At 27.9% G+C, this 16099-nt stretch overlaps 1 protein-coding gene across 2 annotated transcripts in view; it reads right to left on the bottom strand.

Moving 5' to 3' along the window:
* Window positions 1-16099, bottom strand: part of LOC107451183 (nuclear distribution protein nudE-like 1-B) — a 113091-nt gene that overhangs the window by 45635 nt on the left and 51357 nt on the right. For both annotated transcript variants that reach the window (XM_043054618.3, XM_071181166.2), the window contains exon 2: window positions 13904-14057. In XM_043054618.3, coding sequence (XP_042910552.2) covers window positions 13904-14057 — 154 coding nt within the window. The remainder of the gene's footprint in view (window positions 1-13903; window positions 14058-16099) is intronic.

The raw sequence follows: 16099 nt of genomic DNA, 5'->3' as shown, positions 1-16099 counted from the left end.
CAGAAACTTGCAATTGTGCAATTGCGTGGGTACGTACAAAATTGTACAAGGAATTCGATGGAATAAAATAATTTAAGATTCGATTTTTAGTTCGAGAGTTATTAACTGTTGAAATTTTAATAAAAAATACAATGTTTGGTTGATCTGTAGCCCTCTGAAATGCAACTGTGGAGTAAATGAATCATTTTCATTTATGAATTTAACGCGATTTGTTTTAGGAATTTTAATTTATTCGAAATTAATTGCAATTTTTTATTTTTTTTTCGAGATTTTTTTACTTTTTCTTTGTTTTAAATGAAGATTATTTATCCATTGTTGTGGAAAATATTATTTATTTTTCTCGAGATTTTCAGAACTCACTTGATCTAATGTCAAAAGTAAAAAAAGAAAAAAAAAGAAAGAAAGAAACGAAAAAGACTAGAAAATAATGAGATATTGCCGGATATAAATCTGAACATTTTTAACGAAATTTTGAAAAAAATTATACAGATTCAAGAGATATAACCGTTTTCATTCTTAACTGTTGTATAGTATATGGCTACGTAATATGTAGTTGTTATGGGCCATTTAAGGCAAAGGATGCGATTTTTCTTGTTCTCCAGTGGCGCCATCTATGGCCCAGAATTCGACTTCTACCTCACCCATACGCCACATCTGTTTAGGGGGCGGACCCATTCATTCATCAACAGATCGTAATTTTCACCTGAACCAGGAACGATCAATCTCCAATTCAGTACCCCCAGAGGTATAATTTATTATGGGAACATGGAGGACTTTGTGACTCGACAGATTTAACGTGCACATGTCACCATTCACTACACGGGGAGTCTTCGGCCGGCTAGATTCGAACTCCCGTTCTCATGAACGTGAGTTCAGCGCCATGCCAACCAGGCTTATATATTGTTAATAAGTAAAATTACCTCTGAATATGTCACACATTCTGTATTTCTAAGTTTAAACATTTTTTTTCTATTGACCATTTTGAATCTAGTTAATCGTTCATTTCATGACGATTAAATTATTAATGAAACTGTCTCGCATACAATTATGCAAGATTTTTTTTTCTTTTTGAAAAAATATCGACTTTTAAGGGGAAAAAGAGGTAAATGATAAGTAACCACAAGGGTTGGCGAGCGGATCTTCCTAATATTTAAAAAAAATTAATAATTAGCTGAATACCCGTTTTTCGTACGAAGTAAAAAAAAATTGCAAATGACCAATGAATCGGTACTAATTAATACTTCGCAATAACAGACAAAACTAAAAGACACATACCACATAACAATTGAAAGTTTAAAAACAATTTCCTTTTCTTTATTACTTTTTGTCCTTGTAGCTAGGTTTCCTGGTCGTGCGCGATAACTGCTATTCTTATTTATTTCAATTATCTTAATTTTATGAAATTTGTTTAAAAAATGTCTATGAAAAATTATGAAAATTGCATTCAAATAGACTCAGAAATAGCTATTTTATTGTAATTTAATAATGAGACGACAAACCGGACAAGCTCGCCGACATCGCTGCCAAATTATTAAATCATGATTAGGCAGCTATTTCTGAGCTTGTATGAATATAATTTTCGACAAAAATTGTTGGAAAACATTAAAACTATGATAATTTATATGAATATAATGCTATCAGTGCACACGGACAGCTAGTCAGTGTTGAATTGTAAAACTTTTCAGTGAAGAAGATAATACAGACAATATCTTATAGATAACAATATTTTATTATAAATTTTTGGAAATTTCATGAAATCTTTTATTTCTAACTTTATTTTAAGCAAAATTCTCTAACGAATGTAGAAGATGTCAATGTTTTTCTGTTTAATTCATATTCATTAAATATTTTAAAACATTTAATAATAAAAATAATAATTTATTACAAAATAAAACACCATACTTACTCATTCAATTTCATACCATCTTAATTTTAAAGATACTCTTAAAGTTTAAAGGAAAATTTTTTTGCTGAGAACGTATTAAAATATTTGAACGCTGGCATTCTAGAAATAATTTAAAAATAATAGAAACACTACATAAATAATTAAATTTAAAAAAAAACATGGATGACATGCACAATGAAATAGTCTTTCAATTGTGTGTTTTTTTTTTGTTACAGAAATATTTCAACGATAAAAATCAGTAAGTTCCCCTCGATAATTAGAAATCTCTAAAAGTCCACCTTAATATTTCAGACAAATAAATAAAATTTTCTCGAATTATTTTCGCCTCTTAAGTTAAAAACAAGAAAGAGATAAAAAGAATTAATTTCTTGCAGGTATGTAGTATATTTAATAATTTTTCACCCTATATTTGAAATTTAGAAAACTATTGTGACTACGTAACATAATTCCCCCCCCTCAAAACTTGGGCCTTAGAGACGTCTATGTTAAAGATGTTTCAATTCAAATTAAATAATAATTCTTTTTGACAAAAAAAAAAAAAAAAAAATGGCGCGAGTTGGGAAAATGATTAAGCGAAAGACAAGTTTTCAAAATTTATTGAGCAAAAATGTTTGCCTGAATAATATATGGCACATATGTTTTGGTTTATAAAATGTTACATATAAAATATTTAAGTCGAGTAAAATTTGAAAGTTTATTTTTAACAAACGATTTTCAAAAGAATGTATAAATTTGGAATAGGCTTCATTCAAAATCGTTTGAGAAACTATCACTAGTTTTATATTTAGAGTGCTTTAATTTATTGAACAACAATGTTTAATTGCATTAATTTTTGTAACCCAAATAAATATTTATTTCTATTTCACAAAGACTAAACTGTTTAATTAAGTCACGAATATAAGCATATGTTGATAAAGTGATAGAATAATCAGCATATAAATAGAAAGTTCGCAGACGTGCCATCTCAATAAACCGTTGCATATTCTTAGAATATCAAACAGCTGTTGAAATCTAGGAGGGAAAAAATAATTTTGCAGGTGGAAATAATTTTGCAGGTGATAGTTCGTTATAAGATTCACTTTTTTTAAATGAGTCAAAATCATTACTCGCTCTCTCTTACTTAGATGGGAATATAATTTCAGTTTACATTACTAGCTCAAATGATTATTCTTGTAATTAAAGTAAATAGTTTTAAAAATAAACAAATTCTTGTTTTCTCATTTCTTGTTTTTATCTACTTAACAGCCATTTTACTTTTGTTTGTCTTCGTTCACCATATACTTCTTAAGCTATCGTTGACATTTATACGAAGAAAAGTAAATTTTATTTCAAGTAATAAAATTATTTACAGCTTTTTTTTAATGACATACATTTCAAAAATGCCATTGGAACGCAATGATTAAGAATGATGAGTAATGAATTTTAGGATAAAGAAATAATAAATCAGATGAAAAATCTAATTTTCGTAAAAAAATTCCTTTGAATTATTTCTTTTGAATTCCAATGGCGAACGAATTATTTTATAGCTTAATTTAATTAGATAACTATTTTAATTTACAAACTTTTATATGGAAAGAGTTGTTTTAATACATTTTAATAAAAAGCAATGCTAATAAAATCCAGTGAAAGTAGTTTTTTTTTTCCTTTTCTTAGAAATTTAAATTCACTGGAAAATGCATATAATTGTATTGTTAAGGAAAATTTGGGTAATAATGTTAATGATAAAAAAAAATGAAAATTATGAAAAAAAATTAATAAAAGTTTCGCTACATTTAGTATTTTTAACTTAGTATTATGTTTTAATTAATTTTGATAAATATAGTTTTTTTTAACTTCATTGTTAAAATAGGTTTTTTGGTCGTAGCTCATTATTAATATTTAATACAAAAAATTCATTTTTTATAATAATTCCAGAGGAAGTTTGACTTTGTATAAATAATCTCAAAATACTTTTCTTTGCCTTATTTCAATTCTATATATTTTAATTCGTTTAATTAATAATGGATACTTGACTAATTAAACAAATTTGTGTTGCTAAATTTAAAATTTTAAACATCATTTTAGAAATATATTTTTGAATTCCGTAATTGTTTTCATACAAAAAAAAGATATATTATAATATCACTTGACATACAATTTAATATGTAAATTTACACTTCAATGAAGTAAAATATTTAGTATCTAACAAAAGAAGGCTGTTCATGCCTTATAAAAATTAGCAAAGAGGAATCGTGCAGCTATTTAAAAATGTAAACAATATACTTAAATAATATATTAATTGAATCTATAATAATATCTGCATGCAGGGTGCATTGGCGTAGCTAGAGGGAAGCAAGAGAGCTCACAGGCGCTGTCTTAGATAGGTGCCAAACTCATGCAGCATAATTAAAAATGTGTTACAGAATAAAATCTTTTTCTCTTTTAAGCACCCTACATTTAATTTTCTAATTACGAGTTCAAAAACGTCTTCAATTTTTATTCGATTTACGAAAGAATTTTAACAAGATGCTTAAATAAAAAAAAAAAGATGGATTAAAAAAAAAAAACCTGCGGTAGAGTTTCCTGACAGATGGGAGGGAGGGGGGAGGTTTTTATAACGTTGCTATTGCTGCAACAGACGTTTGCCAATGTGAGAAATAGGAATACAATCAACAACAAATCTTTCGGACACACGCCAAATGACTATCTAAATGCTGACATTCTGTTGAAAATATCGATGTTCGCCAAATATCAACCTTTCACATAAACATATATACCAATAAGCTACTGTTCCACCTATAAAACTGCTAACATAAGCTCTAATTTGAAAATTTAAAACAATTGGAAATATCACAAAACACGCAATTTTTTCATGGCTTATAGGTGACATATCTTCACGTATCAAAGAAGGTAAAACCAAAAGTTAAAAATCATCCAACCTTAGAAGATATAAATGAAAAAGCAGGAACCGCATCGTGCAATCGTTGGCTTTTTTTCATTGAATGCTAATGATATAGAGGGCGATTTGTAAGACAAGGCGAAAGCGAGAAGATATTAAAATCGACAAGGAAGAATGACCCCACGGAACAATCATTCCAACACGAGAATAAAAAAAGGGTCATGGTCACAATAAAAGAGCTTCATGTTTTCTGTGCCATCTTTATTTGACTGTCCGTTTTGTCATGTGTTTTAACTTTCATCGATCATTCCATTTCTGGAACGATGAAGCGTTCGACAAAGGCGTGAAGGAAGAGTATCGGTGTCACAAATCTTATTCCTTGAATCGTTTTCATGCTCTGAGCAACTGCCCTTTTGATTTTGAAACGGATTCAATAGTTTACAAATAGCTGAGGTAAATGACACTTAATAGGTTTAAGATTGAACTTGAAATACTTCTTGGGTGATATGAGAAAAGTTGTCGTATAAACGATAATGTTGAAAAAAAGTTATAGTAAATGTTGATATTTTTTTTTAAACATTGTTTCCATGTGTAGAAATTGTAAATAGCACAAAGAAGTAAAATAACAAGCACTTCAAAGATGAAAAAAAATGTGGTTTTATTAAAAAAATCCTTAAAAAAAAAATTTAATTTGGAATTTGCTGGAGAAAAAAACCCCATCAGATCCCGTCCAGTGTTGTCAGATAGGGCTACAAGTAGCAGACTGGTCTACTTTTAAAAGTCCCCGCTACTGAAAATTAAATTTGGGCTACTCATTATTTCTCGAAGGTTACAAATCTTAAAAATCAGTTTCTTTATCGTTTTTAAAAAAGAAAATTTTTTTTTTTTTTTTTTTTTTTTGAAAACGCATCCGCTTTAGTTTTGGATTCTTGATTTGTATTGCTGCATGGAGTCTAGAATCTTACCACATCTATGTTTCAAATCGCAGAATCGTGAAATCGCAAAGATTGTATATTAAAAAATGCACGACGAGTATGATGGGGAAAAAATCTTTAACTCCAACCATTATTAATCGTTTATCTTCTGAAAAAATCACGTGACCTTTAATCAGAGTTAAAATGAAATATTGAATTTGACGAAATTTTTAACGCAATGCATTGAAATCTAACTTTTTTTTAAATATATATATATATATATATATATATATATATATATATATATATATATATATATATATATATATATATATATATATATATATATATATATATATATATATATATATATATATATATATATATATATATATATATAAATTTCTATATATATATATTTATATAAATTTCGGGGGGGGGGGCTACAAAATGTTCAATTCGCTATTTGTTAATCTTAAATTCTGGCAACACTGATCGCGTCTGCACAGCGAGAAAATGGCAGACGATGCCAAATAAAAATGAAAAATTATATTAGGAAAGAAAAAATTTCGAATAAATAAAAATTAAAAAAAATCTAGAACAAAGCCAAACACAAGAGCGTTATCTAGGACCGGAACCAAGAAACATTTAAAAAATTGAGTCCTGTTTTCTACTGATGGCGAAGTAAGTTTTGTGCCAAAATAAGGCAAGATAATCTTTTTAATATTTTATAACCTAATAATTTTCAAAAATAACATTTATTATTTGGTGAATTTACGTATGTTTCCAAAAAATCAAAATGTGGGTTTAAAGTATATTAGATAGAGCTTTTAATATTTCGTTCGGAATACAATATAAAGCATTATAATTAACTACTAATGACTAGTTGTGGTTTTTGTTAAGTATAATTTAAATTACAACTAGTTACTTTTCAATAATAACTAGCAATAATAAGCAATAATTTCAATAATAAGCCCCCAATGTGCGTACGTTTTTTACTTCATTTTTAGACAAGGATTACAGAAATATATAAGTCAATTTCAAAACGGAGAGGTACTAGAAAAGTTTTTATTAATTAAATATTCTAATTACTAAAGCTGCAATTGGACTGGAATTTCAATTGCAATTGGAATATTTTTGCTCATAAGACTTAATACAGCAGCGCACTTTTTAATTTGGAATATAAAGTAAATAAATAAAGTATTAACTTAAATCTGCATTATATCCCCGTCTCTTACCAATGTTCGAAAATGTTTAAATAAAAAGATAAGTTCCCCGAAACAGTAAAAAATTTATACTCCGGTCAAGCATACACTGTAAAATAATAAAATTACTTTTTGTTTAATTATATAGGGAAATAAATCTTAATAAATCGTAGGTAACAGAATGGAAGAAGGTAACAAAGGGAAAGTCTGACAATAGAGCTGAATTTTAAATGACCTAGCATTGCAAATTACTGATTTTCAGTCATATAAATATTCAGACTTGTCTATATTTCTTTTAATAAACTTAATATTTAATGAAATAGTAAGTTTAAAGTCAATAATTAAAATTACATTGAATATGGTAATAGAGGAGAAAAAAGAAACTGCATGTCAATTTACTTCGACAGGTACAACTAAAAGGAAGAAATGTTTATATAAAATTAAAAAAAAAATAATTTGATCTTACCATAAAAAATGAAAAATATTAAAATAATAAATTCAAAATAATTATGATAATAATTGTTTTAAGTTTATTACGGAAGAGAAAAGGAATAAAACTTCGATACCTTGACAAAACTTTATTTTATTAAAATACAGCAAATATAATGACGACTTTTTAAAATGGCTACTTTAACTAAAAATTAAACATTTGGAGAGAGCACGGTACCCATTTTTGCCAATTCATCAGAAATAATTTAATACAATAATTATGGCAACATAATTTTTACTTTTTTAAACTGTATATGTATATTTTTAAACTGTATATGTAACTGTATATTTTTTAAACTGTGTTTTACATGTAACACAATTTTCACAGCCACATAAATTAAAATTATTTACATAATAGTTGGTTTGCAATTTCGCTGTATCTAACGTATTATAAGGTATTTTTAATCTAAAACTTTTTATGTATCTACATTTACTAAAAGCATGCAATAAATTAACTTGAATGCTCAACCATAATGTTAGAAATTTTTTTTCAGTAACTAAAATCAAAAGTGCAACTTTTTTTTAATGAACCATAAAATAAGAGTGGCTCTTAAGTAATATTCTGTATTTGGTCTTCAGGTAATTTTTATACTAAACTGTGGCTAAAATACCGTTTGATAATATTAAGCTTCAGTTATACGTGTTAAGTCCATGCATATTTAGTTTATTTAAAATGAGTTAGAGGGATTTTAATGAGGAATTATTAAATTACGACTTGAATTACATTAAATATTTTCATAAAGATTGGAATATATAACCGGGAAAAATATTTTTATTGATTATAATAAGGTTACTTAAAAAAGCAGGTTATTTTTATAGACAGTTGCAGCATACCCACACTTACATTGAATTCTTTAGTGATTAATCGAAATATCACTTTTTACAATCATTTTTAGTCGTGGCATGATATTATAAAATCAACCTTCATCTACTTGATATATATCTTACACCGTGACTTTGCAAGATGCCTTTTCATATACCATTTTATATATAGCTACTTTTTTCTATTTTAATGCTCCAATCATCCTTGAAGATCGTGTTAAATCGAGTAACCTCAATAAAGAACTCCTGTTACTCTTCCTTACTCAGATGTATAGAATATATAATGCAATGTCTAAATAAAAGGTTGTGATACTTTTCATTTATTTTATCTAGGTAATATTTATACTGCAGCATTTGGCAATATATCAAAATTACTCTTAGAAACATGAAACGTAAAAGAAAATTTATGAATGTATATAGCAATAAAATTCAATCAATATACACATCTTACAGTTCATGAAATCATATCTTTTTCTCAAAATTGTTAAGTTAAGAAGAAAAATTATTTTTTAAGATGTTTATTCAGTTAAATATTACGCTGTAAAAAATTCCGAATCAAATTACAGTAAAAGTACCGGCACTCAGGGTGTCCGTACTTTGTACCATATAATCCATTTTTTACCGGAACATGTTACAGAACAAATCTGATATACCGTAATTTTTAGAGTAACAATCACTGTAAGAAATCACAGAATCACTATAATTATATAAATATTACTTTAAGAATTACGGTAAAAATGAATTTTACGGATGATGCACTCAAAATGCTGGCATTTAATGCTATAGTTTGATCCAGAATTTTTTTACAGTGTAGGTATACTATAAGACAGTGGGAATAAAAATAATTAAACAACACATTTAGGAATTATTTACCAATTTTCCAGATATTTTACATAACAATTTCAAAGTATTCAAATTAATATTTTCTGTAAAAAAATAGAAAAGGTTTTTAATATCCTAATACAGCGGTTCTCTAATGAGATGCATAGAGCATATAATGAGGATTATTATTATATGCTCTTTTTACATTTCTTTAAAATGATATTTAAGGAATTGATTATTTTAAAGAAATATGATTTAAAATCTAAAAGAAATTTTTTTAAACAATGGATTTCCTGTTTTCGAAGTAGTTATCAATGTTAAATGATACCACGAACGTTTATTTATTTTATTTAAAATAAAATAATGATAGTTATTTTAGAAGCGTTATAATGGTCCTATTAAATGCGGAAACTACCATAAAGAGTTTTTTGGTAATGACATTGACTATTTTTTCTTCTTCACAAAATGATAGCATTGATCTTGAACCAATTTTGTAGTTAACGGAAATAATTATTTTCCCTGTCATATATTTGAATTAAATTATTTGGAAGATTAAGAAGATTTAAAAGTTTTCAAGATTTCAATAATTAGACTCATTGTATTGTGATATAATAACCATCACGGCTGAAAGTCCTTATATAGCAAGACAGAAAACAGCAAAAACTGGTACGATACATTTCATTATAGCATTTCTTCCGAGAAAAATAGAATACATGTAACTATCAAGATTTCTTTTATAATTGTTGTTAATACATCTATAAAACAGCTTCTTTTCCAAGATAAGGCAGATATTGTTGAATAGTTTGAAAAAAAAAAAGATTAAAAACTATTTCTGAAAATGTATAGTAAAATTATTCTTATTTAATCTATTCAAATTTAAAAAAAAAAATTGTCAAAAAATACTTTGCCGAACATTCGGTCGAATATTAGGCCAAATATTCAGTCAACCGAATATTCGCCAAAATGGGCCAAATACCGAATAGTGTCGAATATTTGTTACATCCGTAGTTAAATTTATATAATTGTTAAACGTTGCCTCTTCCTCCGCCGTGCTTCAATTACAATACATTTGTATTAAAAAAAAGGTACAATTTCTTAATTGTCGAATTTTAAGTCACCCTATAAATAACTGAATTTAACAACTTTTTTTCTGAACACTAAATATTTCTCAACAAAAACATATGGAACCAAATTATCCCAGTGACTGTTTCGAAAGTAAAGGTAAAGTTTTTCTTTCTATTCATAGTAGATGTTTTGGTGGATATGACGCAAATAAGCTATTTATTTTCAAGGCAAATAGCCAACACCCACGGAATTCACCATTCCCACGTTGATTCATGCACAGATATGAAGTAAAAAGAATTAATCCATACAGTAAACTACTTTCAATGTTCGAAAGCACTCTTTTTATTTTCATTTCAGAATCTCGTTGTTTTATTTCAAATGACAGCATAAAGAACAAAGAATAACAGTTAAAGTTAACTACACGACGAAAATAATTCTGATGAAATTACCGTAGTGTATGATAATAACTTTTCAGGCAAAAAAAAATAATTCTAGTTGATAAAACCAAACGATACGGTATTTGAACCATTCATTTGGTAATTTTTCCGTTCATGCGGTAACGGCTTACCTGGAATTCTGGTTTTCAAAATTATAGTACTTATTATCACGCATTTAGTAAAAAATACACAACTGAAAAATAAATCTTACCGAATAAATGGTATGCTCTAAGGATGTAGATAAAATTACCAAATTTTAACACGTATTAGGGGGACCGGAAAGTAATGTCGTTTCTGAAATTAAATATTCGTTAGTCTTAAAAACCAATTCATTTTTTTCGATTCATTTTAGATCCGGCATTGAAAAGTTTTTGCTAACGATGGTGAGTACATTATTGATTAAAAATAAAATCTTGATAACAGATAACAAATGCACCGAAATGACATTACTTTCCAGTCCCCCTAATATTACCAAATCATATTTTATTGTTAATTTTATCAAAATCATCACTAAAGCTCACGGTAAAAATTACCGAGCTTTTTTTATATTCCCATTGAGCTACAAACACGGTTAATTTTACGATACTCTGGTAGTTAGGCCATACTTTTTTTTTCAATGTATGATTTGGAACATAAATTTTATCGAAAATAAATTTATTTAGTGCACAAAAAAGCGAGATCTTCATCTACTTTTTTCATTAAAGAGTCAAATACACTTCACGCTTAAGTTTTCTTAAATTGCATACAAGACTTCACGAAATTCAATATTTTATTTTTACGACCTATTCTACCCAAAAACAATGTTAGAAAACTACAACATGAATGCACGTGGAAATAAAACAAAAGCAAGAAGCTTTAAGACGAGTCAAGAATATCAGAAAGTGTTGTAACTCAATCAGAATATAACGCTATTTGTAGAACACTTTTCTTTTGTTCTTGTTTCACAAAGAGAAAAAACGATAGCTAATTAGTAGTTCTTTATACGGATTAACTCAAAATAAATTAATTATAAAGATTCACTCTCACTGAGGAAAAACAAAAGGAAAGAGATTGACAAAAAAAAGACGCAAGAATCAATGGAAAAAAAATTTGCAAAATCTGACGAGTATAGAAAAAAGATGTCTGAAATAGAATCTAAGGAAAGAATGACCGAGAAATGCAACGAGTGGAACTAACTTTGAATCTTTTTGACCTAGAGGAACAAACTTTAAACAATATATATTTTCAAACAAAAAATATATAGAGGGGATATAGTTAAGTGAAAATAGTCCTGTTGAACGCAATCAAATAGAATTCTCAAAAATAAATCCTTTATTCTATTCTAATATGTAAAAAAAAAAAAAGCAGACGATAACAATGCAAAATGGAACGGAAAGTGTTAGCACGCGCGCTCCGGTGTCGCGTGTCCTCTGTCCATCAGGATTAGGAGAAAGTTTTAATAATGTCTTAACTATGTGACTGTGACCATTTTCTAGTATTCACTTTCTTTTAATTTTAGGGACTAAAACCCACTTCCTCTGTACACTCGATTGATGGAATGATATTGGAAACGAGAGCTGTATTCTTCCCTCAGAGAAAAAAAAATCTTCCTAATGCGTGTTCTTTAAATACACTTTTTAAAAGTGATTATTATTGGCTAAGCCGATGACAATGCTTAATATCGTCGCATTGTTCACAGCGATCACAGCATCAAGTAAATTAACTCTTTGCACCAATTTCGGTAGAAATAATAGCCAGTAGAGGCTACAAAATGAGATTATATATTTTTCAAAAAGAACTCATAACATCGATTACGTTGATAATCTGGTAAATCTTGCAGAGAAAATATGATGCATTATCCTCATTAGTAAAAGAGAATCACATGTTTAGATTTGTCTAAAATTTTAATATTTTACATTCAGTTATCTCTTATTAAGTTAGTTATGTTCCAAAGTCTCATACCATTGTTTTCGTTTTGTACACGATGTTCAAAAACAAAGTCAGAAAAACAAATATAAAACTTTCGATACTATTTACTTTTTTAAGAACATCAGTGAGAAATTATGGAACAGTTAACCCTTTAACGCAGATGGGATACCGGTGGCCTTTTATATTTTTTTTCTGACTCTCTAATTACAAGCAAAAATACATTTTGGTATTTCTTTTAATTATTAAAAATAGTCTGACAGTTGCCAAAAAAAAATTTGATAGATCGGAATTATATAAGCATCAAAATATAAAATCCAAAGAAAGTAGTTTGAAATTTTTTTTCATTCATATTCAAAAAGTTATCAATAACTGATATTGTAAATTAAAGAAATTTAAACACCCTAACAGTTTGGAAATACGGCTTAATATTACATATTTTAATTTCAATAAACTTTTTTAAAATGTTAATATTATTTGCAAGAACTTTATTTCCTGTATATTTATGGCATTTAAGAATCCTGATTTCATTTTAATATAACTTTCATTAAATAAAACTGATGAAAATATTTTAAGGTGTTTTTGGATTATTTTGGTAGAGTAATGCGTTTTGAATTTTCAACGTTTGAAAGGCGACGTTTTTATTGAATCTTAGAAATGTGATTTTATTAAATGTTAATTTTTTATTTTATAAAACCAACTTATGTCTTGTAATGAGCTTTTAAACAATTTTGATTGCTAGATGCATACGTTTTTATTGAACTTCAAAATTATAAATTAAAAAAACTGTGAATTTGTTTTAATTTAATTTTTATGGAATAAAACAAACTAGTAGTTTGTAATAAGTTTCAAAATAATTTTAATAGTTCAGTTTAAATGATTTATTGAACCTCAAAGCTATTAACCAGAAAAATGGGAATTTGTATGCATTGTTTGCTGAAATCTAGTTACAATTAAAACAAATTTAACTATTATTTTACTTAAAACAGAAAGTGTCTTCAAGGAATAATAAATTTTTTTTACAGAAATTTCAGACTCATTTTACCATATATTTTACCATTATATTTTATTAATAAAGCATGAAACTAACTACTTCATTTTGATTTTTAAAACATAGACGCATACACTTTTGTTTGTTGAAAATTCAAAATATATAACTGCATAAACGTTTCAAATAAAATTTAATTAACATTAGTGTTCCCTTTTTATAACTTTAAAAATAGATTATTGAAAATATTGAAATTATTTCTAGTGTAAAAACTACATTTTCATTTAGTAAAAATATCACATTTTCGACTATTTTCCTTTCGCTTTTTTTAACTTTATTTTTTACTCCCTTCTTTTATCAACCTTAATAATCCATATCAAACTAAAACCCGAACACAACTATTGATCATCCTCTTTGTTAAACGAACCCATCAACATTTATAAGATTTGCTTTAAAAACAAAATGCAATTACCTGGAGTATCTCACTTTCTGCTTTTAGGTGGGTATTTTCTGAGGTCAATTCTTTGTTTCTTTTCTCCACTTGCTCCAGCTGAATTTCCAGTTCTGTCTCCAGATCGCGGCTCCCTTCTTGGTACTCTTCTAACTCCCTTTGTGCTTCCATTAGCCTAAAGTACAAAGAAAAGAAACTGGTCATGAAACAAATAGGGTACTTTAGAGAAGCTAGATTATGAATATATTTCATGTTAAAAAGATATAAAGATGATAAAAAGATAAGATAAAAGATATTAAATGACTTATTATAAAAAGATATTACTACTATAGAAAGATACTAAACTAAAGATATTACTACTATAAAGATACTGAACTAAAGATATTACTACAAAGATTAGATACTGTTGATGACTAATAAAAACGATATCATATGACTAATGACTGAGATTTTTGTAATATTTATAAAAATTTCAGTCATTAGTCACTAACACGTTTTTAGTTATGCAATTATTTATTTTATATTAAGATCATTATTTGTGTTATAATTTTTATAGTCTACGGCGATTATTTATTTTTTTGTAGTGATTTTATTACTAAAGATATCACCACAAAGATTAGATACTGTTGATGACTAATAAAAAAGATATTGTGACTAATGACTGAGATTTTTATAATATTTATAAAAATCTCAGTCATTAGTCACTAACACGTTTTTAGTTGTGCAATTATTTATTTTATATAACTATCATTATTTGTGTTATAATTTTTATAGTCTGCGGCGATTATTGATTTTTTTAAGAAGCATAATGATTCGTTAGTTTAGTGAGTAATATTTTGGTAAGTAGAGTTGAATTGAATGATCAGCTTTGCTAGATATGATTTGAGATATTTTTTTGTTTTGTAATTTTATTTTTATTTCATAACTATCGTTGAACCACCGACCCGATTTTTTGAGTTAACGATTACCGATGTTCAACTCCGTAGCCTTGTAATTTTGAACACAATCCAGTAGACAAAATAACTTCTGGATCAAGCACTGGCAGAAATCAGCCTTTGCGGAGGACTTTTTGAGGGAACTAACCAGCATTTGCGTTACATGGAGTGGAAAATCACGAAAAGCTCCCACAAGGGGACTCAAACACATGATCAGTCAGTCTACCACTGAGGATATTTTACGTTAACACTGTCTTTGGTGCAAGCTGGAACCGCAATTCTAATGGACCAGCTATTGAGGATTCGAAAACGGGCCAACTCAGTGGGAGGTAAGCGCTCTATCCCCTGAGCCGCCACGGCTCATGCTTTGTGATTTTTTATTTTATTTTATAACCGTCGTTGAACTGCCGACCCGATTTTGGGTTTACGATTAGTAATGTTCAACTACATAGCTTTGCAATTTTGAACCCAATCCAGAAGACAAAGGAACTCCTGTATCAAGTATCGAGAGAAAATTTGTCTTGGTGGAGGACTTTTTCATGGAACTAAACCGTATTTGAGTTACATGGAGAGGAAAACTACGAAAACAACCCATGGTTAACCTGACGGCAAGGGGAGTCTAACCCATGATCCTTCTACCACTGAGGATATTTGACGTCAGCACTGTGGTCTGTGAGAGCCGGGTACGGAATTCGTATTGACCTTCCATCGCTGAGATTCGAACCCGGTTAAACTCATTGGAAGGCGAACGCTCTATCCCCTGAGCCACCACGGCTTTGTTATTGATCAAATTCATATTTTAATTATTCCTTTTTTTTTCTTTATTTAACTTGACCCGAATTTGTTTGCAAAATTCCTATAATAATAAAACATTTCGACCTAACTATATACACTATTAATTTTTCGAGTAGATGCATCTAGGGACTAATTTTGAAATAATTTCCAATTTGGCTCACACATTTTTAATTATGCGTAATGCTTTTTATACACATTAAAAATAACCTTATTTCGATCTAATCTTACAAAAGTCATTTTGGTTGCTTTCAAATTGCTTTGCTCCCATTTCAAAATAAAGTACCTTGTTTTTGTAAAATAGTGTAAGACAACTGTTAAAACTTTTATTTGTGCAAAGTTTTTTTTTTTTTACAATATTACTTTATATTCTTTGCATCACTTTTAACTTAATGCATTTTAAAACAAAAAAGAGTCGGAAAAGCACAGAAAAAAAATCGCACTGAAAGTCAGAAAATTAATTTCAAAAGTAATAATAGCATATCATATT

This window comes from Parasteatoda tepidariorum, chromosome 8 (assembly GCF_982258835.1).
Source record: "Parasteatoda tepidariorum strain Cologne lab strain chromosome 8, Ptep-v5.0, whole genome shotgun sequence".
Classification (NCBI taxonomy): domain Eukaryota; kingdom Metazoa; phylum Arthropoda; class Arachnida; order Araneae; family Theridiidae; genus Parasteatoda; species Parasteatoda tepidariorum.
The sequence above is the reverse complement of the archived record's forward strand: the minus strand, read 5'-3'. Positions and strand labels throughout refer to the sequence as shown.